Here is a 26,499-nt window from a genome sequence, read left to right on the forward strand (position 1 = left end):
TTAATAAACTGAGCAGAAGGGTGTACTTAACGTGATTTCTTCTTCTTCTTTGGTAAAGCTTGTTCACAGATCTCCAGGTCTTCCTTTCTGATTATATTGCCGTTAGAGGTAATAACACAATCGAAGGAAAGGTTATCTGTGGTGCAATTGTAGGTCAAATTAGGACTGGATGCTGAAGAAGTTGAGGAGAAGCTATGATTCAGTGCTCTCTTTCCATGTACCAGGGGTCACATAGCTGCCTTGTACCCAGGGCACCACTGAGGGCAGTTCATTATGGGAAGCATTGATGGAAGGCCCCTTCTTACCCAGAGATGGAATAGGGTCATGCATCTTTGTTACCAGTCCAGAGGTGATACTAGGGGCTATGGTAGTCTCTGGTGTATCACACTTTGCTGAGGTAGCAGTGATAGGAGTTGCAATCACGCTGAACAGAAAGCAATAGGAAGTTCATCCATATGGGAGGAACCCACACTGCCACAGACTGTAGGATCACAGACACTGCATTCCATCACAGAACAATCATCATCAGGCTTCAGCTGGACATCCACCGGAGGTTGAGAAGCACCAGGAATCACCAGGGTTGGTATATACTCCATGGGTTCACTATCCTGGGGAATAAAGCTACTTCCCCTTTTAGCAGAGCTCTGTGGTTGTGACAGACTGCTCAATCGGTACAGAGGGTTTAGGAGGTTTCAGAGGACATTGGGTGATCCAGTGTCCCTTTTTGCCACAGTAAAAGCAAGCCTCATCATCACGCCTTTGTTGTAATTCGGTTGTGGTAAGGGGTTCACGTCTCCTAGATTTCCTAGGAGATTCCTTTTTAATACCGGTAACAGGCTTGTTGGATTTCTCAGGTGATGTAGCAGGTGTAGGTGAATGGTCTTCATGAGAGTGATTGGAGTTGGAGTCCCAGATTTGCATTAATGATTTGCACAGTTCAAGCAAGCATTCTCCTATCACTTTGATGACTGAAAGTAACCCCGCTGACTCCTTGTAATGGCCTTTGTATTCTGTCAGGACTCGGGTGATCAGGTCGGGTAGGAGCCCATGCGCAGGGGATACTTGGGGTTCAGTATGTAACCCACGGTGCATGATTATGCAAACAAAGACACCACAAGCAGAATTCCAGGTAATGTAGTGTATTTTATGTATAACAGGACCAGCAAATAAGGGTAATACAGTCAAAGCAAGAAACCGGACGTATGGCAAAATAAATACCGGTAATAAGTCTTTTGACAGGGAGCCCGCTTGGAAGGGCACGGAAAGGCACACAGCCCACTTGGAAGGAGACAATAGCAGGGAACCACGAACAGAACAGGTGCAGAGCCACAGCAGGAAGGTCCATAGACTTCAATACAAAGGCCCTGACTGAAGGACAGGGCATGTTCATAAAGGCAGGGTAATCCAGGTAACAAGGCCCAGCTGGATGTAGACTAGGGCTCAACCCAGGTAACAAGGCACACCTGAGTTCTGAGTGCTCCAGAGGGTGGAGGGTGGCCACTAGTGGTCGCAGATGTAAACGCCACAGGTATAAAAAAGCCATGGTTCAGGCAGTGAAAAATTGGTTCCTGACACTATGCTACTTGTAGTTATTGCCATATTGGGTATTTCTAAACTCGGGACAAATAGTAAAATCAATTTAACAGTTTTTTTATTAGCTTTTGTAGATGAGTAAAAGATTTTTCAAATAAAAGTGAGAAAAGGTGCTTTTTTAATTTTTCAAGATTTAAAAAAATAAATAAATAAATAGGCAATTCAATTATATGATCAAAAAATGGTATCTGAAGAGAGTCCTTTTTGTTCTGAAAAAAACCCCAATATATAACTTGTGTAGGTACGATAAATAAGAGAAAAAAATTACAGCTAAACTTTAGCACCGTAAAAATGTTAAAACATCCTCTGTCCTTAAGGGGTTAATAAATTCATTTAAAAGCTATGAAAAAACAGTTCTCAACCAAATTAATTCATGTATTCATTTCTTACACGAATATTTTGGGTTATTAATAGTTTATGACCTAAACAAATTCCAGTGCAGTAAACAAATTGCTTCTTATGCGTTCTCCAAAAAACCACTGGTTTTTCAAATAAATTTCCAACTATTGCAAACCATATGCTAATCATTAAGTAATTCAATATACTCTGAATACAGGCATTGTTACTCATTCAATGGGAGTTTTATATGCCACTGTCAAACCATCAGGGAGGAGGATTTTTTTCTTTTTATCAGAAGATGACACATAAAAAGAATTAAGACATTAAGGCTTAGACGCCTGGTCATACGTTACTGATCATAAATACTACTGTCAGGCTAACTTGTGGCTTACCTCTCATTCTTGAGTGGGCAAAGGGAAGTTGACAGAAGAGTTTGCAATAGGGTTCTGGTTTCAACTGGTTGAGTTCACCAAGTGGGCTTTGCTGGCCCTGTATAATGTATAACTAAATCAGTGAGGGCATTCATTCACAAGGGGGTGCAAGCTGGGGGCATCACATTAATCAATACTAAAGGAGAAGGCTGTCTATGGGATAAATATACAATGTAGGGCTAGCTGGCAACACAGAAGGGTGTGGGGCATTAGGGTGACTACATTGGCCATTTTTCCAGGACACATATAACCTTTACATATTGCTAACCAGTCCAAAAAAAATGCTGCCCTGCAGTATGGGGATGCACAGACTCATGGAAGGAACCAACTAGTCAGATATACATCCCCCATACAGCAGGGCAGAATTTTATCTGTGATGGTGGCATCAATACACAAGGGAGGCAGCTGGGCTGGGGGCATAAATACACAGTGCTGGCTGGGGGCAAAAACACAAAAGGGGTGGTCTACGACAAAGCAGTGTGGAAAATACTTTTTTTTTATTGTTGTAGCTTAGCCCGTCCAGATCTGGGTGTCAGTGTGGCAGAGTCTGTCCTAGTGTGTGTGTGTGTCTGGAGTCTGTGTGGCAGTGCCTGTTCTGGCGTGTGTGGGTGTGTTGTTGTGGCAGAGCCTGTCCTGGTGTGTGTGTTCGGGTGTCGGTGTGGCAGAGACTGTCTTGGTGTGTGTGTTTAGGTGTCTGTGTTTTGGTGTCGGTGTGGCAGAACCTGTCCTGGTGTGTGTGTTTGGGTGTCCATTTGGCAGAGCCTGTCCTGGTGTGTGTGTGTCTGGTTTCTGTGTGGCAGAGCCTTTCATGGCGCGTGTGTTTGGGTGTCGGATGGCGTGTGTGTTCGGGTGTCAATGTGGCAGAGCCTGTCCTGGTGTGTGTGTTTTGGCATCGGTGTGCATAACCTGTCCTGGTGTGTGTGTTTGGGTGTCAGAGCCTGTCATGGTGTGTGTGTTTGGGTGTTGGTGTGACAGAGACTGTCCTGGTGTGTGTGTTTGGATGTCGGTGTGGCAGAGCTTGTCCTGGTGTGTGTGTGTTTGGGTGTCGGTGTGGCAGAGCCTGTCCTGGTGTGTGTACTTGGGTGTCGGTGTGGCAGAGCCTATCCTGCTGTGTGTGTGTTTGGGTGGCTGTAAGGCAGAGCCTGTCCTGGTGTGTGTATTTGGTCATCTGTTTCCTGGCACTTTAATTTCTGTAGGAGTAAATTGAACAAATTTAATATTTAGTTACCCAGAGATAAAACGCCCTCCTGAATTTGTAGTCACTTCAGAGGACAAAACTTTGACGGCCCAGAAATCAGTGAGAGGAAAAGTAAAGGTTTTGTGTTATTTACTCTATTTCAATCTGCATATTTTATTGAAAAGGATTAGTTGCATTAAATTGTGGGTTCAGGCATCCCGTGTATGATGACTTTTTTTGTGTGTGCTGATTACTCCCAGTCCCATCACATTTCATCGATATGCGTTAGAAAATAAGTAGAAGATGGGCATGGATGGTGGGCTGATTCGGTGGTGCAACAGGCCACTTGACTAGACTTGCCCCCCAGGCCTTTGGCTGTCAGCCCTCCCCTGATAAAGGATGTATTTGTGTGGATCCATTAAACCAACATATGGTAAAAATGGCAAAAAGCACGACATGTAGGGTACTAAAAATGCACATATTGTCTGTAAATACCACCCCTTTAAACCTGCCACTGTATCGGTCATTTTCTAGTTCGTATTATAGTTACATAGGCTTAAAAAGGACATGCATCCATCAAGTTCAGCCTCTCCCACATCTGTTAATTGCTGTTGATCCAAAATAAGGGAAAAAATTCAGTTTGTAGCTCTTTCCAATCTTGCAACAAACTAGGAAAAAATCCTTCTTGACCCCAGAATGGCAGTCACATCTCTCCTTGGATCAAGAAGTTGTTTCCTCATAATTTAAAAATTATATTCCTGAATATTTTGTTTTTGCAAGTATTCATCCAGTTGCTGTTTAAGCATCTGTACAGACTCTGATAAAACTACCTCTGCAGGCAGAGAATTCCATATCCTTATTGAAGGGCATCACTGGGACCACCCGATCCGGCCGGTGACGTCTACAGGCATTTCTCTTCCCATTATAGTCTATGGGCATTTCTCATTCCCATTATAATCTATAGACATTTCTCATTCCCATTATAGTCTATGGTCATTACTCATTCCTATTATAATCTATGGACATTTTTCATTCCCATTATAGTCTATGAGCATTTCTCATTCCCATTATAGCCTATGGACATTTATTTCTCCCATTATAGTTTATGGGCATTTATCATTTCCATTACAACCTATGGGCATTCCTCATTCCCATTATAGTCTATAGGCATCTCTCATTTTCATTATAATCTATAGGCATTTCTCATTCTCATTATAATCTATGGGCATTTCTCACTCCCATTATACTATATTAGTTTGATTGGGGCGGATTATTTCACCCGCTGATGTGCTCCTGTATTTTTGTGTTTTAATCTGATTCACATTACATAACACGGCGAGACCAGCACCGGAACCCCTGCAGCCGTAACTCTGCAAAATGTCAGAGCGTCCTACTAGAATAACCTTCCGCTACGTCTATTATTTAAAGCTTCGCCTGATTGGTCTGCGGTACGGCTGATTCTGACCAATTGATGCCAACCCAAGAGACAGCCAAAACAAGCCCACGCCGGACATTTTCCAACGAATCGAGAATGACAGGGTGGTGTGAGTGATGGAAAGTTTACCCAATCAGACGAGAACTTTCCCTGAGGTTTGCGCTATGGATTGGTTAAGGGGTGGAGCAACAGATAAGGAAGCAGGCTGTGTGCGGTGATCAATGAAGAGCAGCTACCTGGACCAATGGTCGCATTTGCTGTCACCTCATTAGCCAATGGCTTGGCGGCTGATGAAAGGATCGTGTTTTAGAGTTTACACAGGAAGGTGCATGTTATTGTACCAAGGAGAGTGAAGATGGCGGTGTATGTTCGCTGCGGGCTTCTTTTTATGGTGTCATGTTTCCTCTGTGGTGTCGCCTCGGGTTCATTGGGCTTCCTCAACCTCGAGGAGCTGACGGAGATGAAATACGGTATCGAGATCCTCTCAGAACCGGTGATCAAAGGGCAGGTAATAAAAAGTGGAAGTGGCGCGTTACTGGAGCAGCTGTTAACATAGTGTACTTGTGCTAAACCTTCAAAACCTGCACCTCTAACTTAACATATTAGGTATTTATAATAGGATCCCCGTGGCCGACAAAAGAGCCTTGCTTAAATACCAGAGCAGGTATCATGTTTGTGGCATGAGTGTATTGTTTTATATAGCGCCATCATATTCCGTAGCGCTGTACAATGGCAAAATCAGACATGACAGGTAATGCTGTATATTACCTGTCATGTCTGTTTTTGCTATTGTACAGCACTCACATATAATAATAATAATATATAATGTGTGTGTGAGGATTTGAGGTGGTAAAAACAATTCAGTGGTTCTGGTGCAAAGTCTGAATTGTGTTATCTCTATAGCAAATATTCCGCTAGTGTCACTGAACGGTATGAAAAAAAGTCTGATTTATTACGCTTTATTGAGTAAGTCCAGCCTTGTTGGTGGTAATCACTGGGATGTACCTTTTGCCCACCTCACAAATACTTACTGTGATAAACGTGTTCATCCAAGGCGCCGTGACATCACGTTTCCTCTACTTTTCTGTACGTTCGGATGCGTGCGCGATACACTACTTGCTGGGTTGTGGTTATCACACGCAGCGCGCTTTGGATTATAATGAAGCTTTATATAACTAAAAGACTGTAATAATATATTATTGCCTCTGCATAATATATGTACTCTTTGCAATTCTATTATCCGATGTACTGTGAGATCTGTTTAAAAAAAAACAACACATTATTTTGACAAGACAATAAGGTCTGGAGATTCCCACGGATTATTTTCGTCCTTGTGCTCTTGATGTTGGACTCGTAGCTTTTGGAGATAGCACGGTACTGTTTTTCTTATTGGACGTTTTACTTTATTTATTTTTTTTATTAAATTGGGTTTTTCTGTACGTGAAGCAGCTCAGGGGGTTACCAAAACTTTTCCTTAGGTGTTTTGAAAGCTTAAGTAGAAGTTGGTGCCGGCAGCGAGTAATATTTGGACGGGTTTCTCCCAACAAGAAGGGCTGAGTTTGGCCCGGTATGGACCCTCGTATTATACGGTGAAGTCAGGATAGCTTTGGTGGTGTAGAGAACTGCATTAAGCATCCCTATATCTTGCGTACAAATCTAGTCAGTGTATTCTAAGTAAATGAGATAATAAACAAATAGGAGATGCCTCATGGTTTACACGTTTTTTTCAGTTTGTGTAAATCGCTCTAGTACGGCTGTTTGGAAATAACAGGATTCGGCGAGATAAAATTACAGCCGCTGCATAATATCGTAACTTACATTTAAATATATTTACCACGTCCTCTTCGGAATGTTTCATTTCCCTTTTTTGCCCCTTCACTAAACACGTGTGCATGCTGAGCCCTCAGCGGGGCAAAGACTTGTGTGCCAAAGGGTGACTGGTAGCTTCGGCAATGTGCTATCCGAGCAAAAAAATAATAAAATTATTGGTTTTTCTTCTGTTTGAAACGCAGAGCAAATCAGACAACATAGTAACCATCTCCTCCAAGTACAAGCAAAATTACGAGTGCAAGCTTCCAGCTATTGCTGTCAAGTTTCATCAAGACAAAGATGAAGAACAGCAGACGTATTCAGGGCTTGGGATATCCGATCTGCTTAAGCCCATGGAAGCAGCTCCGTGTCTCATCAAGGTATTTCCAAAATTGGAATGGGCTCTGTGTGGTTTGTATTATTACACAGTGTGTTGTATGATTTAGTACATGATAAACCCCCCCCCCCCCAAGACTGCAAGATTTGAACCAACTATTGTAGCGACACTTCTGAAATGTATGTCACATACTTAAACGTATCACGTAAACAAACATATTGTATGTTCCATAAATACTATAATTTAAAGATTTTTTTTTTATTTTTTTTTTAACCTGTTTTACAGACTAAAGATTGGTGGACGTATGAGTTCTGTTACGGAAAACATATACATCAGTACCATGTTGAAGGTATGCTTGTGTGTGGATGATGCAGCGTTGTGCCTAAAGCTTTTGAAAGTGACTTCCAATGAGTTCACTGAGTGGGTGCAAAAAACAGAATATAGAATCCAGGGCATCTGTTCCCGTAAAATTCTATCTGGATACCTCTTTGGAAATAAATGATGACCTAACCTCTCAGAACACACTGCATTACTTAGTGGTACCAGCCAGTAGAATGTGTAAATAAACATAATTAAGATTATTATTAATGTTTTCTACACCATTTTGTTTGGGTTTTGCTGCTCATCTTGCGACTGATTCAGAACTGCTGGGTTTTTTCATTTCTTCCTAGAATCTGAGGTGAAGGGGGACATATTGTACCTCGGGAATTACCAGTCTGAGTTTGACTGGAACAATGAAACTGCTAAGGTATGTCACTTTGCTTCTCCGTTATTGCTGCTAACATGTAAAACCCTAATGTACTATTTGTACTATTTGATCAGTACAAAATAAAAGGGTTTCACTACAGTATGTAAGTATATAGACACTCTCAAGGTAGAACCCACTAAAGTTTCACCATTTGAAAACCTATGGCAGCTGTCCGGATGGCATATTTCAGCCTTAAGCTACAATGAAAACCCATTTGCAGGATCTTGTACTTGGGTGGTCGCTGGACTTGTGCATTCAGATTCGTACAGAATTTTGGTACATTTGTCCATTCGTGTGCAGCATTGAAAAGGAGTCCAGACTCCCCCGTGAGTTTTCCAAAAACTAAGCAAAAAGCTCGCATTCACCATTTCCGCATCTTCTTCATCTTCTAATTTCTATCTTCTCCCTTCTCTCTGAAATCTGCTATCTTCGTCCGCATCTCCGCAGACATAACCCAGCCGTCATTTTGCCCTTACTTGAGCTCAGGGCAAAATGGTCGTGCTTGTGGTGACGTCCTCTCCCCCATTGGAGGATCCAAGTTCCCGCCGGGTTATGTCCTTAGAGATGCGGACCACGAGAAGTTAAAAAATAGAAGATGTGGAAGTGGTTGGCAGAGAAGGTAAGGAAAGCTTGAGAGAGTGAACGAGAATGAGAGTGTGGGCACCAGGCAATGAATTGGGCTAAAACGAAGAATGTGTCTGAATCCTTTTCGCCCCTTTTGCAGGTGTCTAGTGGGCTCTCTAGTTTTATAAACATTTAATTGCCATACAAAGAACTGTCTGGAGACGTAATGAGTTGTATGAAATTAAAACCATTAACATTACCTATGTCAAACACACCATAAAGGGAGCAGTCTGCATTATCAGATGTGTGTTCCCCCTTTTCCAACCTCTTTGTTTTCCTGGCACTTTGTTGTCTCGAAAGGTGAAACAAAGATTTACATAACTTTTTCTGTTTATTTTGTAAACTATGATAACCTTGGTTTTTTTTATTTATGGGGTTATGTAATATTGTTTACACAAAATAATCATCCCAAACAGACAACATACCTCTGCCTTTTCTTATTAAATAACGAGATCCTCTTAGTTTTCATGTTTATTGGTAAATCTTTTTTTTTTTTTTTTTTTTTTTTTGTGTAGGCTTCAAAGCATCATCGACTGAAACGTTATCACAGCCAGATGTATGTCAATGGCTCCAAATGTGATTTGAATGGAAAGTCCAGGGAAACAGAAGTCAGGGTAAGAAAGATGACATTGTCAGCCAATAGACCCAGCATATTTACATGTTTATATTACATTGTTTCATGAAGCATATGGAGTTGTCCATTTTGTGTCTATTTACATGGAAAATGGTGACCGGGATGAAAGGCTGACACTAAATTAATTTCGCGTATTGGCACCAACATGCAAAATCAAAAAAGCACACTAAAGATATAAATACAAAATATCAGGACCCTGTTTCAATTACAGATGTAAAACTTTTTTTTTTTTTTTTTTTACTTCACTTTACTTGAATGCAAGCTCCTTTGGTTCTATTGTGTCTGTGTATCTGTTTCACATCCCATGTCCTTCACTTGTACTGCAATGTCATTTGCAGATTTCTAAATACTACACCTAGTGGTGATAGATGAACATTAAATGCATGCATTTCTTAATACAAGTTTTATGTACTATGGAGAGCTTTCCTTTTTTCCCTCTAGACCAGGGGTAGGCAACCTTCGGCACTCCTGATGTTGTGGACTACATCTCACATAATGCTCTTACAGTCATAATGCTGGCAAAGCATCAAGGGAAATGTAGTTCACAACATCTGGAGTGCCGAAGGTTGCCTACCCCTGCTCTAGACCATTAAAAACATCGTCCCATCGTCACAACAAGTTGTTGTGTGTTGATACTGTGCTGTCTGCTTACTGATATGGGCCAAAGCAAAGCCCCATTTTTTTCTTTTTGTTTCCTGCGAGTAATTAGTTATGGTGGCTGGATGAATTTTGGGATTGGTTGGAATCCAGATTTAAGGGTACATAAATGGTTGGTTGAAGCTATGTTTATTACTGATACTATTCCTTTGTTTTTATTTGGAAGTTAAACATTTCATCATATAATATGCAGAACATTGTCATTTTGTCTACCTGCAGTTTATGTGTGAAGAAGGCTCCGGAGATTACATTGCACGTGTTGATGAGCCTCAGTCTTGTACATACGTCCTGACTGTGCACACCACTCGCATCTGCCATCATCCCTTCTTGCGTCCGCCTTCCACTGGCATGCCACAGTCCATAAGATGCCATCCAGCCCTCAGTCCAGAGCAATATGTTGAATATGTGAAGGCACAAGTGTGTAAGTGAAACTTGGTGAAGTAAACTGGTAGATATCCTGTCAAAAAGTAATACAATGGTTACTGGCATCAAAGCATTGTATTTATTAGGAATTACTTCATCAGAATGGTGTCTCAGGGGCACACCAAAATGTCTTTCAAGTGAGACATCCAAATAAGTGTTTAAGTCCTCCAGTTAGCGAGCCTCTGCTCCCCTTATTGTCGCAGTAATTATCAATGTGAGTGTGTTGGTTATAGTGTATGCATTCCCTTTTTGAGGGGCAGCCTCATGTTGGATGGTGTCACATTCCAGGATTGTATAACATTTTACAGGGTTTTTTTTCTGAAACTGCTAGTGATGGAACAAACACAGTTAGGGGTTAGAAGAAGCAAGAGACCAGCTCTGTCCTCCCATACTGAACTGCTTACTAACCAACATCTGAAAACCGTCCCAATTTATGTTTGGGGTATGATCTATATCTGTACGGTTTTCAAGCTCTTACTTAACTGAAAAGAAATGGGCTCACAAACACGTCATGTTTCTGAGTGAGACAAATAAATACACGCACAAGTCCAGTTTTTGTGCAGTAATCAAAAGTTGCCTCAAGATGTCCTCCTTTAGTCAGCTTTTGGAAGCCAGTCTAACGGGACAAAACCGTACCCGTATGACTTTTTTTTATTTTATTTATTTTTTTGGATTGATATACAGATATTAGACAAGCTGCTTGCATGTGTTGGCTTACTAAAACACGTAATTGATTTTAAATGCTACTCAACTGAACAGGATTCCAATGTCGTCTCCCTTTACTTGGCCAGTGTAGATTTGTTTTGGTCCATTGCTAAACAAGTAATATGGTATCAAGAACTCAATACTTGGAAACTTTTATCCATTTAACTGTGAAAAGAGATGACTTGGTGTCTTGTGAGATCACAAATCTCCCTTCTTTAATTTTGATTTGCAGGGCCCACTAAGCATTAGCTGTTTATTGGAGGCTGGTCCGTGTAAAGTCAGGAAGTTAACACTTTCAACGTGCTGGCGCGCTCTGGTCCATTCTATACTCCGCACCCCCCCCCCCTTTAAAATGTAAAAACACACATTCTTGCTCTGTCTCCCTTTCATGCCCCTGTCTCCTTTCCTGCAGCTATGCTTCTTCTCTTGCCTCTTCTGCCTTCTTTCTTTTATCCACTTTTCTGCAGTATCCACTCTGGTGATCAGACCTTCGAATACTTCTACAAAAGGGCACAGCCTTTCCCCTGATTGGACGAAAAGGGAAGGAACTGCCGCTTGGCTCCGCCCTTTTGCAGAAGTACTCCAGGAGGCCTGGTCGACACAGATGATATAGGGGAGAAGCAAACAAAGAAGTCAGAAGAGGCTAGAGAAGAAGTAGAACTGCGGGACATGAGAAGTGATTGGTGGAAAAGGTAGGGGAATAGAGAGAGAGAGATATAGGTAATTTCCGGGAGACTTGGGACCTCTCTGCGTTGCAAACCCAACGTACCCCCAACAAATGCCACTGGAGTACACACTAGAGTCTTTAATACTGAATAACTCGCATATATAGTTTATTACCTTTTGTATGTGTGGATACATACCTGTTTTGTGCTGTCTAATCTTGATTTGCTAAACTTCTTACAGCTGACACAAAGCGGATAGTAGAGGAGCTATCAGAGGAGCTCAAAACGCTTGACCTTAAAGCAAATAAAATTACCTCTTCTTCAAACCAAGCCTTGAAGAGAAATGAAGTTGAAGAATCTATATCTACAAGTCCAGAACAGCAAAGTGAAGAAGATGGTATGTAAAAAGGGTAAATATTTAACACCCACTAATTTCACCAGCTTCTTTCAGCATGCCAGGCTTTGAAATATAAAATGTACTAACGTTGTTATATAATTTCTTAAATAATAAAAGTAAACCTTACTGGCTCTTTAACCCCTTAAGGGCCGGGCTCATTTTTTCTTTTTATACCCTTTTGGACCGAGGCTGTTTTAACACTTTTGTGGTGCTTGTGTTCAGCTGTAATTTTCTCCTCACCCATTTAGTGTACCCACACAAGTTTTATATATTGTTTTTTTCAGGACAAGATGGGCTTTCTTTAGATACCATCATATCATCTTATTTACTATTAAAAAAACAAACAAAAAACATGGTGAAAAATTGAAAAAAAACACATTTTATGACTTTTATTTGAAAAACTAGCTAAATAGATTCTACTACTTGTCCTGAGTTTAGAAATACCCAATGTTTTTATGGTTTTTTTTGCTGTTTTTTGTAAGTTATATGGCAATAAGTACAAGCAGCATTTTATGATTTCCAAACCTTTAACAAATCTGGTCATTCTGCCTCCATCTCCTCTTAGGAACATCTTTGAAGGCGGTTAACTCAATTTAACCCATTCAAACCATATATTTTTGAAAACTAGACACCCCAGGGTATTTCAAATGCTGTTATTTTAACACTTTCCATGCACCAATTATACAACCACACTTTGTCAAACTTTGTAATGGTAATTTTTTTTTTTTTTTGATCGTTGATCGCCTCCTAAACATTTTTTAAAGTGGGCGTCCGCCGCCATACAATGCATGGTGGATGTTGACTCCACATCGAGGCATTACAGCAACGCCGTTTAAGCGAAGAAAGTGATCGTTGAGCTTATTTAATTTAGTGACGGTTCAGGACCGTCAAAGGTCGTTAAGTGAGCGTTTTTGCGCGACGGTCCTGAACCGGCAAAGGTCGCAAAGGGGTTAAAAACATATTTCTGCTTCAGCAACATTTTGCATTTTGTCCTGTCGGTTTTTGTACCATTTATCATTTTTGTTGGGGCCAAAAGATCTGGCCTTTAGTTGTATAACAAAAGCATGGGGCGTTGATAGGTTGAAAAGTTTTGTTGCCATAGTAACAGGAGTAACTTTTTAAATGTTTGGGTTTGTTTGCTTTTTTTTTTTTTTTTTGCCTCTGTTTTGAAGCTGGTACCTTTTTGATGAAAGAAATGGCAGTTTGTTTAACTTGCTAGAACAGAAAACGTTGTCTAGCGAGCACAACACGTTAAGAACAAGTTTTGAGTTAAGGGGGAAGTGTAAAGAATTATTGAATAAGTCTGCTTCACAGGCCTTGTAGTTTCACCCGCATGGATATATATGTATATTTATTTTATTTTTTTAGCACCTATAGCATCTGTAGAAGAACAGGGCTTGGAGGATGATGCAGCTTTCGACCAGGAGGACCCGGAAGCAGACTTCTGGAATAAGATACTTGGACAGCAGAATGAAGAAGGGCAGGCGACAGAGGCACAAGACACGGTAAAAAAACATCTTCTCTAGAGCATGTTATCATTGTAAATGTGAAGGAACATACTGTGGTTTACCTTGAGACTTCAGTTTGCCTGTTTTTCCAAAGGGGATCAGAGGTTTGTACCCCCTCTGACACACAGACTATTCACTAAACCATCTGTAATATGTAAACTATGCAACTTTTATATTGTTTGGCACTTATAATACAATCTCTACACAAGCTTCTTCTGCAAGACCGAGTTGCGTAATGCATAGCTGAACCAGTGAGATTTCTCAAGGTGTATTGCATTGATTTAAGATGGGTTGTTCTTACCATCTATATTCCACACTGCACCTAGAATTTACACAGTGGTTGACACACTAGTTAACTAGTTGTAAATACAAAGTCAGATGGGTAAGCCACTGGTTATATGTGTTTAGTGTGGATTTGTGTGTGTAGAAAAAAGGGTTGGATGTATATTGGAAGTGTGGTAAGTTGCTTATTTGTTGATGCCACAGTGGAACTGTACGTGTCTGGAAGCTTTCCGTGTTTTGGATTGTGCAGGATCCTGCTTCAAGAACTTGAAGTTGTAAAAAGTATAGGTAAATTTTATAAATTTTCCCTCTGAATCCTCACAAAATTAGGTAAAGTGATGGAAAATCCCTCCAAGTTTATTAATTCAGGTGTCCTGATTTCAGAAATACCTAATTTATATAGATTTTCCATACTTTCCCAGCACTCATGGGGAACATACTATAAGCTGTACATTATTCGTAGAATTTTTCTGCTTATGGCCTTACGGCTTTGGAGGTTATGAACGGGGGCAGGAGGGTTATATTGTTCGGATGTTGTGTTAGGGCAATGGGATGTAAGGGACTTGCATAGAGATCACAGCGTATGTGCCTCCTGTCCTCCGATGACCTTCCAGGTGACGTCAGCAGTGACACGACCCGGAAGGGAATGCCCGATCGGCATTTGATGCCCGATCGTGCCGGAAGCTGTTACGTGAGATCGGACAGCAGAAAGCCAGCAATGCTGGCTTCTGCTGTCAGAGGGGACTCCAGGCTGTCAAACGACAGCCTGATCTCCCGCTGCAAGAAGGGCAGGACGTACTGGTACGTCCATAGGGGATTCTTGGGATGCGTTTTTTGGACGTACCGGTACGTCCATAGGGGACTGAAGGGGTTAACAAGCGCTTCAATGGATGTACATATACACAAGAGTCTTTGCGGGACCCACACCGCTGCTTGGGGATGCATGGATCTACATTAAGCAATAACTACCTATAGGTTAGAGGCTATATATTTCACTGATAATAATTCTGTCTTTTTTTTTCTGTAGTTATTGATTTGTTGTGTGATTTAGTTTCCTCTAGTATAGCCTGTCTGACTCTAAGGGGTGGTTTCATTTGTTCGTTTTATCTACATAATGCCCTGATACTTTGATGAATGGCCAAACCCAGCCAGAAAAGCTGAGTTGGCCCTTTATAGTATGGTTACATTTTGTGTAAATAAAGATTTAACTTCTGCATTATGCAGGGTCCTATCCAAGTATAGCCCTCTTCGTTCCTCTCATGGCTTGCGTTTCTCCTCACTCCCGTATTAAGGATTTTACCCGTGCTTACAACCTTTTGTAAGCATGCAAGGGCAGGACTGTCTTCTCCTTTTGTACCAATTTATTGTTGTGTGTGTGATTAACAGCGCTATGTTTTTTTCATATAGGAAGCATTCCCCAGTTTAAATAAGCCACCGGATGCACCTGCAGGTTAGTGATTTTTTTTTTTTTTTTATTTTTTTTTTTTTTTTTTTATTTCTCCCATGTTCTTTTGTAAATTGAATTTATTCCAATAAACTGATGCTTTGATGCTACATTGGTTGTCTGCAAAATGTACGCTTCATAGTGTTAGTCTATAATAGATACATCGGTTCAAGCAGGATGAAAACTAAATGACAGAAAATTATTATTTTTAGATTTGTCAAAGAAGCTTCGCTATAGAGTAATACGGAATCCGGAAGACCTGATGAAATTCATCACGGAATTAAAACAGACTCCTAAAAAGGTAGGTTGCTTATAATCCAGGCCATGGTTATTGGCAGTACTGTACTGTCCCATTTTTGTGCTTTTAAGCAAGGGCCACAAATGAGTTGAGTTCATTCTGAATGTACCTTAAAGATGGTATATCAAAGTCCACATGTATAGCAACTATCCAGGAGTCCGTGTGCCCTATACCGTATTTATACAGACACACCACACACATTTACTGTTTATTGCAACTCTCTGTTTTGGGCAAGGAAGGACAACACCATCTCACAAAGTCAAACATTTTTGATATTCATATTGAATATTTCATTGTCTCTTGCACCATTTTTACTTTCAATGGCAGACAGAGAAGAAAACTGATGGAAATGACAGAAGTTTACAGGGTGCGCACAGTAAAGAAGATTCTGGCTCTTTAGCAGATAGACAAACGGAAGAAGAGGAAGATGAACAGATAATAATGCAAGAGTTTGAGAAGGAACTGGAAAATATTCTGCTGCCAAAATCTGATGTGTCTCAGATAAAGGACAATGTGAAAACTGAGATGGAGAAGGAATTTGATAACATTATAAATGAGGTACGTTTTCCACATGTGTGTTCATATTTCATAAAAGTAAAAAGTGTAAAAAAAAAAATAAACAATCAATCATTGGTGAGGAGTACTGTTCCCAAGTGTGAAGTTTTCTTCCCAATATTAATTCATCATCAACTTTTTTTATTTTATTTAGGATATATATGCTTAAAAGAAATGGATATTCAGGTGGGAATTAATATCTCCAACATGTACAATTCTCTACACTGGATAAATGTATCATTGGAATAACACCTGTATTAAAACCCTGCCTTATGTCTATACTATGGGGACATGCATCTTAAATTCCTATTCTGAGGATCTGTGGGATTATGCCCCTCTGTTGTGTTATCCCTGCCCTGTTGAAGGGGCTGTCCAGCCACCCTATGCACTTTAAAGCATATGATAGGCGTGTGGCTCTGTTCTGCAAATGCATGGGGATTCTGCAGAAATCAGAAGCATTTGTCCGTTTCTTGAGCCCCAGCTAAGTGCCCTACGGGAGATGCATTTGTCTGACTGTGTGGACTACAGGGCGCATGTTTAAAGTCTTCCAATTGATTTTTAATTGGCTGCTTAAGCTGTCAGTCACAGGACATACTCCCATTAGAAGCACTTTACTGCTAATGACGTTGAAGCAGCCAATCAGTGGCAAGAAATTATGGAAGATTAAAGGAAATTTTGCTCACAGCTGTAGTTTTGTGTGTTGGGAAAGGTGATTTTCTTTTTTTCCGTTTTCTTAGACTTCAGAGTACTTTAACATGCATTGTTCTATAGTAGGGGTGTCTTGTACCTTAGTTTACTGACATTTGCTTTAGGTTTATGTTTCACTCCACCTTTTGTTTAATTGTGCTTATAGAGCAATTACATCTTCCTGAATTTTAAATTATACTTCCTCCATAGTTAAATATTTTGCATCGTCATCAAGATGTAGTTATGTACAAAGAATGATTTCCCTGTGGTACAAAAAAAAAAAAATTGCATCACGCAGTTGCTGCACAGGTTTTGTTGGCTGCACATCCATGATTGAATCTCCTGTCCCAACATATACCAAAGGTGCTCTATTGGGTTGAGATCTGGTGTCTGTGGAGGACATTGGAGTACAGTGAACTCATTGTTTGAGATGATGTGAGCTTTGTAACATGGTGCATTATCCTGCTGGAAGTAGCCATCAGAAGATGGGTACACTGTGGTCATTAAAGGGATGGACATGGTCAGCAACAATACTCGGGTAGGCTGTCACGTTTAAGCAATGCTCAATTGGTACTAAGGGGCCCAAAGTATGCCAAGAAAACGTCGCCCACACCATTTCACCACCACCAGCCTGAACCATTGAAACAAGGTAGGATAGATCCATACTTTAATGTTTACGCCAAAGTCTGACCCTGGCATCTGAATGTCACAGCTGGAATCGAGACTCATCAGACCAGGCAACATTCTTCAAGTCTTCTATTGTCCAATTTTGGTGAGCTTGTGAGAAATGTAACCCCGGTTTCCAGTCCTTAGCTGACAGGAGTGGTACCCGGTGTGGTCTTCTGCGGATGTAGCCCATCTGCTTCAAGGTTCGACGTGTTGTGCGTTCAGAGATGTATTCTGCAAATCTTGGTTGTAACAAATGGCTGAGTTACTGTTGCCTTTCTGTCATCTCAAACCAGTCTGCTCATTCTTCTCTGACCTCTACAAAGCATTTAAGTCCACACAACTGCCGCTCACTTGATATTTTCTTTTTTTTCGGACCGTTCCCTGTAAACCTTAGAGATGGTTGTGCGTGAAAATCCCAGTAGATCAGCATCTGGCACCAACAACCATGCCACATTCAAAGTTGCTTAAATCCCCTTTCTTCCCCATTCTGGTGCTTGGTTTGTGTCTTGACCACGTCTACATGACTTTCTTGAGCATTGAGTTTCTGCCATGTGATTGGCTGATTAGCTATTTGTGTTAACAAGCAATTGAACAGGTGTACCTAATAAAGTGGCCTGTATGTGTAATATATATATATATATATATATATATAACATCCAAAAATAGTTACCGGCACTCCAGGGACTTCTTTAAATAATCATTCGAGAAACTGCAGTTTTGTAATCAACGTTTCAGTCTGTTTATTAGACTTTCATCAGGACAGACTGAAACGTTGATTAGAAAACTGCAGTTTCTCGAATGATTATTTAAAGAAGTCCCTGGAGTGCCGGTAACTATTTTTGGATGTTTTATGATTTGCTGTTGCAGCTACTTGGCACCGGGCTAAAAAAGTGGTAATTGGTGTGCAATTGTTCATTTTGGACATATATATATATATATATATATATATATATTTGTCACATGATGGGTACTTTTGCATTGACAGTTTAGGTGTCAATTTAGCAGATCACAAAATGTGACAGTAATACTGTAGTAATTGGAACTGAGGACTATAAATGCAACCTGTTATGCTGCATCATATAAACAGGGAGTTGTCATTTTAAGGCATAACTTGTTTACATACATTATATAATAATATAAAGAAGATAATCTGCATAGATCGCTCACAGGTATAGTACTGAACAATCATTTAGTGGCTCAAGGAGGTATTCTAAAAGAAAGAACAGGTCCTGCTTAAACTGATTTAATTGGCATGTTTGGACTGTGTAATTGGTCAGGAAAAAAGCGTGCTGAGAATGCGCATGTAGTGGTGTTTTATATGAAATCCCTTTTTTTTTTAGTAGGACTCTACTGGTCTTTTAAAAAAACTGTCATACCTAAATGATGCTGTTCTGTATGACCCATTAAAAAACTTGCATATCTGTGGAAGGACACTTACATAGACCCTGGTATCAAAGTACCAAAAAAGTTTATGGATATTTTTCTTCTTCTTATGCAGTGTCTCTCTTCATGGTAAGCCAGGCCATTAATGGGCACAGCGCTCGCTTAGAAAGTGAACAAGAAGTTTGTTGAAACGCAACCTATTTTAGTGATGTACTGAAAAACAAAATCTGGGCTTGAAAATCATGTACTTGTATTTTACAATTACAGGGATAGCCAACAGGTGGCACTCTAGCTTTTGTGGGACTAAAACTCCAGCAATGCTCATCATCTTAATGTTTTTGTTGATTAGCTGAACGTCGTGGAAGTTTGTTTCACACCCGATGAGCAAACAATTGGCAAAAAGGCCTTGACAATAAGCATAATTCTTACCTTCTCTTTTTTTCTTAATATTGTCTTTTTTTTTTTTTTTTTTCTTTTTTCTTATAGGCAAAAGAAGAGCTTGAGACTGAAGGCCTGAAGGGAGAATTTGATCGTAAGCAGGCATCTACGTCTCTGGCTACAACTCTGAACAAACTAATAGACAAACTGGATAATGCTGTAAACGGCAAAGAAGATGAGACGGAGTCTTTAGAGAATGGTGATGTCCTCAGCCAAAGCAGCACCGAATCTGCGGCACAAGCACCTAGTGGTATGTATAATGCATTTCCCTCAACAAGACTTATCCCCAATAACTATGTATTTTATGTGGGATGTATGTGTGTTCCGATTCACAATTATTAAAAATAATCATGGCATGGTAATAGGACTTTTTTTATTTGTAAGTTTTATGGATGTCTGTAAGGCAAACATCTACTCGTTTCAGACTGTGTACTTGAGCTAGTGTGCTAAAAACCAATATAATGTGTAAATATACATCCACTATATGACCAAAAGTTTGTGGATACCTAACCACCCCACTATATGAACTTGTTGGACAGACCATTCCATAACGATGAGATTACCATGTAGTTGGTCCTCCTTTGCGCTACAACAGCTTACCCTCCTCTTCTTGGAAGGTTTTTCACAAGATCTTGGAGTGTTTCTGTGGGAATTTTTGCCCGTTCATCCAGTAGAGCGTTTGAGGTCAGGCACTGATGTTGGAGGAGATGGCTTGGCTTGCAATCAGAGTTTCGATTTAATCCAAAGGTGTTTCATGCGGTTGAGGTCAGGTCTTTGTGCGGTCACTTGAATGACCTCAAACCATGTTTTTATAGACCTTGCTTTGTGCACAGGGGCACAGTCATGCTAGAACAGGTAAAGGGTCTTCCCCAGATTGGTGCCACAAAGCTGGAACCGTACAATAGTTAAAACATCACCCTTCACTGGAACTAAGGGGCCCAACCCCTGATAAACAGCCTCAGACTGTTATCCCTCCTCCGCCAAATTTTACAGCAGGCACTATGCATTCCTGTAGGTAGTGTTCTCCTAGCACCTGCTGAACCCAGATGCATCCATCAGACTTCTGTGTTTATCAGAGAACATGTTTCCACTGGACTCCAGCTTTACACTACTCCGACAACGCTTGGCATTGTATTTTTGTTTTGTTATACACGCATCAGCACTTGGCAGCCCCGCTTTTTGAGTGCTTCGTGGCTGGGCCCTTGTTACTCCTACACTCCATTTTAGAATTAATAGTGGCCTGGGGCAGGGCATCATGTGGCAAAGATGGCATTCTATGACCACATTTAAATTCACGGAACTCCTCCGGGCGACCCGTTCTACTGCCAATGTCTGTCTATGGAGATGGCTGCCTATGTGCTTGATTTTATACACCCGTTGGCAATAAGTATGGCTGAAACACCTAAACTTAATAATTGGGAGGGGTCCACATAGGTCATATAGTGTGTGTAAATATATATATTAAGCAATCAAATGTATTAATGGAAACATCTTAGCTTCCCCTAAATAACTATACATCAACATGTTATGATTTTTATTAAGAGACTTTGACAGGTTCTTAGTATAATTGTGTTGCTTAGCGAGAACAAATTAGGAGAGAAAGAAACGGCCCAGAGAAAAGACCTTGGGACTGCTAGCCGATTACACTTTCTAGCAGTGCCCCTTCTTAAGCAAAATCAAGCAAGTTTATTATCCTGTATTGAAAAGTAAATGATGACAAAAGAATATTGCTTCTATTGCTAAGACAATACACTGTACATGCAGTACAAAAAATAGTGGAACTGGAAGATCTGAAACCAGCAACAAATGTAATGAAGATCTTGGCTGTGAAGACAAACCTTTAAAATTGGGCTTGTTTACCTTGGAGAAAAAGCACCTAGGTGGGGATGTATCATAAACCAGTACATCCGGGAACAACAGCAGTGTTATGCACTAGCATGCACATGCATCTAGGGTTAACAATTTAACTGAAATATTACATTATGCCACACTGTTTGTCGTAAGGGGAGAGTGGAAATTCATGTCATAAAAACCTGCAAAGTGGGCCAGTAACATTAACACACGGTAAGTCTTGCCGGAGAAGCGAGCCCTGCTCGTGGGAGCTGATAATCTTTTAGGAGGTTAATGGGGAATGACACAGAAAGGCTGCTTGAAGGTGGGGAGAACTGATTTTATATTGAATATAATTAGGTTTTTTTGAGTTTGAAGGTTGAATAAGTGGAGGAGTCTGACAGACCAGGTTATTGAGGAAATTTTAGGTCTGTTCTGCTGCGTGTAGTTGGCTTTTCATGCGATGGTATTACTTCCAACTCAAATGTACGCTCACAACTTGAATGCAGCAGAACGCTGAGATTGTTCGAACCATACAGTTGCTTAGGAGTTGTAAATGTATGTTGCAACAAAGGATGACTTTTATTTTTTATATATATATTTTTTTATTTTTTTTTTGTAATTGGCTTGGTTTTAATTATTTATACATTTTTTTGTATGAGTTTGGAGTCTTAATCAGGTAATACTTGTTTTGTATGTCCGTGAGAAACAAACACAGACACTCCACTTCATATGTATTTAACAATGACTCCTTTCCATATTGGGTAGTGGAGGGATCCAGAAGTACAGTATTCTTCTACAGTGATCTTGGCTGCGGGGTTAATTTCTACTATTACCTTTTCGTATTAGATGATCATACTGATGGTCGTGTTAAAGTCAGGGTCACTAAGATACGTCGAGGCAGCCCTGAGCAGAATGAAAGGAAGGTGAGAGAGATGAGCCACGAAAACTCACAGCTGAAACAAATTGAGAATGTTATTAAAGACCTGCTTGAAAAGGAAGGGCTGAAGGCAGAAGGTATGCCCCACGTAAAAGATACTCTTCACTATCCACACGGTTGCATATCGTTTTCTTTGTTCCGGGAGTGCTTTTCTTCCTTCCTCCCTTTTTGTATTTCTCTGGCAAAGCATTTGAACAGCTGTTTAAAGCAACAACATGTTATTCTCACCAAGCTTCACCAGTATTAATGAAATGGCTTTGCTAATGTGTGGAGGCTGTCTGATGTAACCTGCCTTTCTCTGGGCTGGTGCTTTCTTAAGGTGTTAATGTGCTTGGGGCTTTTGCACTTACTTTCGGGCCTGTTTTCACAGAATGCTAAATACGTGTGCTAAATACTTGCCTTCACAGGTGCCGTATTGCTCTGTTTCCTTTCCGAATACTAACAATTTTTTGTTTTTCTTCTGTCCGATCCTCAAACACACAATGATTTGATTTTTCCTTCAAATTTTTATTTTTTTTTTTTATTTTTTTTTACTGAATATCTGGAGTCTACCTCGACCTTTTGGTTATAACGTGATGCAGCAACGAGGGAATAAAACCTACATGCAAAATATTAAGAGTTTGTGATATCCTTTAGTGTTAATGCACTAAAATTGAGTACACATACCAGAAGTTGGTTATTTGTACCATTTACTACTAAAGATTTTTATTACCTCGACGCAATATTAATTAACCTCTCCAGCATTAAATCTCCAGATTTAATCACATGAAAACAGACATGGTTTACAAGCTTTTTAAGTTTCCATGGGAACAAACTTTACTTTCTTTTTGTATTCATGTAAATACTAAATATTCCCAGGCTGGGCTTTTATTCCAAGGGTTCAATAAAAAAGTGTATTATATCTGTCCATAAAGTTTTTCTAGTCAAGTCTGTTAGACTCATTTGTTAATCACACCTAGAAGGGACATGAAATGCACTTTTAAAACTTCTACAGCTGATGAAGGGAAAAGCAAACCAAATTCAGTCAGTTTACAGGGTGTGAGTTGCCTTTTATAAGCAGGCATTCAAAGGAAGACATTATTAAAGATTGTGGCAATCATTGGTGAGCAGTATAGAATTCCCAGCAATGCATATGTGGGGTGTGCTGAGACCTAAAAACCTAATGAGCACTTTAGAGTGGGACATAGACTTGGTTCTGCAACATTTGACATAGGTGGTGTCCTGGAAATTCTTCCATCTTGCAATTCAGTTGTCAAATGTCTCTGTAGGTAGAGGGCTGCGTTTGTTCCTGCAGGCCTAATTCCAACAGGGTAGTGTTCTGTTCCTGGGTAGAAAGAGCATTTATTTCTGCTTGAACGGTAGACACTTGGCTAAGGCTTACTCACCTTTGCTTGACATTGCCTTCTGAGAACTGTTCAGTCTCTCTAAATATTATGCAACAGATATTAAACGGGCAGACTAGAAGAGCCAGATTTCTCTTAAACCCTATTGAGTTTTACCTTTTGCAGGACACGTTTATACTATACTTGGATCTTATGTTCATGATGGTATTATGCCTAAGCCATTCAGCATCCCAATAGCAAAGGTATCACGAAGGTCAGTTGAGTACTCCCTTGTAGAACCTGGCTTTAAGAATGTCAAATCCTCTAATTAAAAGGCTGCAGTTATCAGAAATTCTTCCCCAATTTCATTTTCTGGTTTAAGATTATGTAAGTATTTTAGCTGAACACAAATCTGTTTTCATTTACATTTAGAAACCTCTTACTTTATTCTTGAGAGATTTCTTTGTAGTCACCGGCATCTTATGCTTCTCTGGATAAACATCCCGATGATGGATGTTTTCACTCCTGCCAACAATCTTATAAGATGCCCTACTTTCCTTTTATTGTATTTTTATTTTTTACAGGTAAAATAGAAATAAAAATACTCACAACGGGTGGATTTGGAGACGATGACAATGCACACTTGCTTTCAGAAGAGGATACCAAAACCTTGAAAGATATTGTCTTCAATATACTGGTATGTCATAACAAAGTAGAACTGTTGGCTCGGAGGTTCTCGAAGGGACACTGTAATGCATATGCAAATTTAGGATGCAGATCCCCTCCCCCACAAACTTATGTTCTATGTAGGAGATGTAAGTCAGTCATGTAATCATTTGTGGCAAGTCTAAGTATTTTTGGAACAGTAAAAGAAACTACGAATACACGGGTAACTGACAAGGCAAGAATTTGGATCGGTATACAGATATTGCCCATTGCGTGCTTCATTTTGCATTTCTCAATTCCCACATCCCCCTCCAACTTTAAATAATGGATGGTGAGGAGCACCCTTCGCAGACAAACGGCAAATGGTACCTCTCCCTGCCAACAAAAGGGAGACATCCATAGCATGGATAATATAATACCAGGGTCACACCACAATGGCTCTTTTATGTGCAAAATCATCCAACGTGGTATGCCTTATGTGTATGAAATGCCCACGATTTAATTCCTGCAGACATACGATCAACCAGAAGAAATAGATACATCTTTAGGAGAGCATTTCTGCCAACCTGGGCACAGCATACATGATGCGAAGCTCTTAGTACTGATGGGATTGTTACGCACCCAGTGGGAGAGAAAAATATGGGAGATATATAAAAATCAAACTGATATGCTGGTTTAATGCCCTACTCACTGGCCTCAATGGAGATTACAAATTCATCTCCCGAAATAACCTTACAAATTAACAATCCTGTCACATGAAACAACAACTAATTTATTCCTGCTAACACCTTCATGGATCTGGCTTGTCTCAAATGGTTTTATGTCCCTTCTAACCAGGGAGTAAACCCATCAAAGATGCTCTTGACTGATCTGTATCTATCTGTTAGATCTTTCTTAGACCGGATAATTTACTGCTGAGAAAATTCTCTATTACCTCTTTTTTGTAAACCTATGAACTGTGCTCTAGTATTTAAGAAAATTCTGTTTTACCTTCATTAGTGCCTGAGCAGGGGACCTAACAACTTGGTCTTGAAAACTTGCAATTAAACGCTGTATCAGTTTAACTTCTCAATTTCTCATATCTCTCAATTAAATTCTCTTCAGGTTCAAGGCACAGAAGAGGCACATAAAGAACAGAAGCGGCAGCAGCAGCTGGAAGACAACTACCGTTTTGTGTGGACCCAAGATCAAGATGATTCAAAAAGCACCAGTGCAGCAACAGACTCAGATGATGTGGAATTTTAACTTAAACATTGAACTCGGCGACCAGAGGAAGACCGAAAAACATTGGACTGTATAGTGGACTTGGGCTTCATGACAAACTTAATGGCAATGTGCAACATTCTATAGGTCGTGGATTACGGTCTTGTAGAAGACCTGTGATAAAGCCAGCACCAGAATTTACCCGCTGGACATTACAAAACATAATAAGATGGACCTTTATTTTAAATGCGGTTTCCTTTTAAGTGTTTGGTGCTAAAGTGAAAAGACTTTGAATTGTTTTTCCCAAAATAAAATTAAAGGCTTAAACCGGTTTTTATGCTCTTTCACTTCTGCCAAGAACTACAAAGCTCCATTGCTGAATGTTAATGGATTTCTAGACCAAATTCTAAGACCATGAATGTAATTGTGTTGCCTTTTATCTTGAATGTATCGTTTCTGAGTGAAGCAAAGACTGTAATGGTCTCCAGCCAGAAGTCATGATTTGAACTTTTTTTTTTCATTTTCAGATTTATTTTAAATGGAACAAATATTATTTCCAAGTGATGGACAGGACAGTTATGTATTGCTCTTCTATATCGTAAAAAAAAATCGTATAGCTCAGGAAGTATTGAATATAAAAAAAAAAAAAAAAAGTATAGGAATTGTATTTGAAGTTTTTGTAGCAGAAAATGCTACCTTTAAAACATTTTCATGGTAGCTCTCATTAAAGAGGTTTCTTTTAAACCAGGTTGACATGAGTAGAGGTAACGGCTCATAATGTTGATGGTATGAATAACAATTTAAAAACATCTCGCTGCAGGCTTAGCAAAATCTGCATAAATTGTGGCTTTTAAAATAAGCAAATATATAGACACACATGTCAGGATAAAGTATTTCTATCCAATTGGATAGTGCAAAAGGGAAACATTTTGGAATGTGTTTTGTGTGTGTGTGTGTGTATGTATATGTATGTATGTATGTATGTATATATCACCAAGCGTAAGATAATTCCTAATTTTGCTTTACGAAAAAGATACGTATCGTAATGCAGGGTGGTGAGAAAAGGTGTTAAATCACTATGTAAAGTTTGTACAGCTGAATAAAACTCCCACTACACAGCATATTACGTACGGAAAATAAATACACGCAACATGTAGCACAGCTAATATTTGCCAAGGCTTTATTAAATTCCCCACAAAGTATGATGCAGGCAAGTGATCTGCAAACGTAGATGTTATGATTAATCAGGGGTCATTGGGTTTGGTCAGATTGCAACAAGGAAAGCCTTACTGAATGTATT

General features: G+C 39.9%; 1 protein-coding gene across 1 annotated transcript; it reads left to right on the forward strand.

Moving 5' to 3' along the window:
- The first annotated feature begins 5,330 nt into the window (after positions 1–5,330).
- Positions 5,331–25,241, forward strand: LOC149285224 (protein OS-9-like). The gene is made up of 15 exons (XM_089495591.1): positions 5,331–5,483; positions 6,988–7,164; positions 7,407–7,470; positions 7,793–7,869; positions 9,009–9,107; positions 10,004–10,205; positions 11,819–11,974; positions 13,343–13,479; positions 15,172–15,214; positions 15,421–15,509; positions 15,834–16,064; positions 19,287–19,488; positions 21,918–22,085; positions 23,915–24,027; positions 25,101–25,241. The coding sequence occupies exons 1-15, from the start codon at positions 5,331–5,333 to the stop codon at positions 25,239–25,241; spliced, it is 2,052 nt and encodes a 683-aa protein (XP_089351717.1).
- The last annotated feature ends 1,258 nt before the right edge of the window (positions 25,242–26,499 follow it).

The sequence above is a fragment of the Sceloporus occidentalis genome, unplaced genomic scaffold (assembly GCF_023333645.1).
Source record: "Sceloporus occidentalis isolate IW3139 unplaced genomic scaffold, rSceOcc1.0.p SCAF_82, whole genome shotgun sequence".
NCBI lineage: Eukaryota > Metazoa > Chordata > Lepidosauria > Squamata > Phrynosomatidae > Sceloporus > Sceloporus occidentalis.

Excerpts from the sequence above, each read along its gene's own strand:
- LOC149285224 (XM_089495591.1), top strand. The coding sequence starts at position 5,331 with ATGGCGGTGTATGTTCGCTGCGGGCTTCTTTTTATGGTGTCATGTTTC. Across the intron at positions 7,471-7,792 it reads ACATCAGTACCATGTTGAAG|AATCTGAGGTGAAGGGGGAC; the intron begins GTATGCTTGTGT and ends ATTTCTTCCTAG. Across the intron at positions 24,028-25,100 it reads ATATTGTCTTCAATATACTG|GTTCAAGGCACAGAAGAGGC; the intron begins GTATGTCATAAC and ends AATTCTCTTCAG.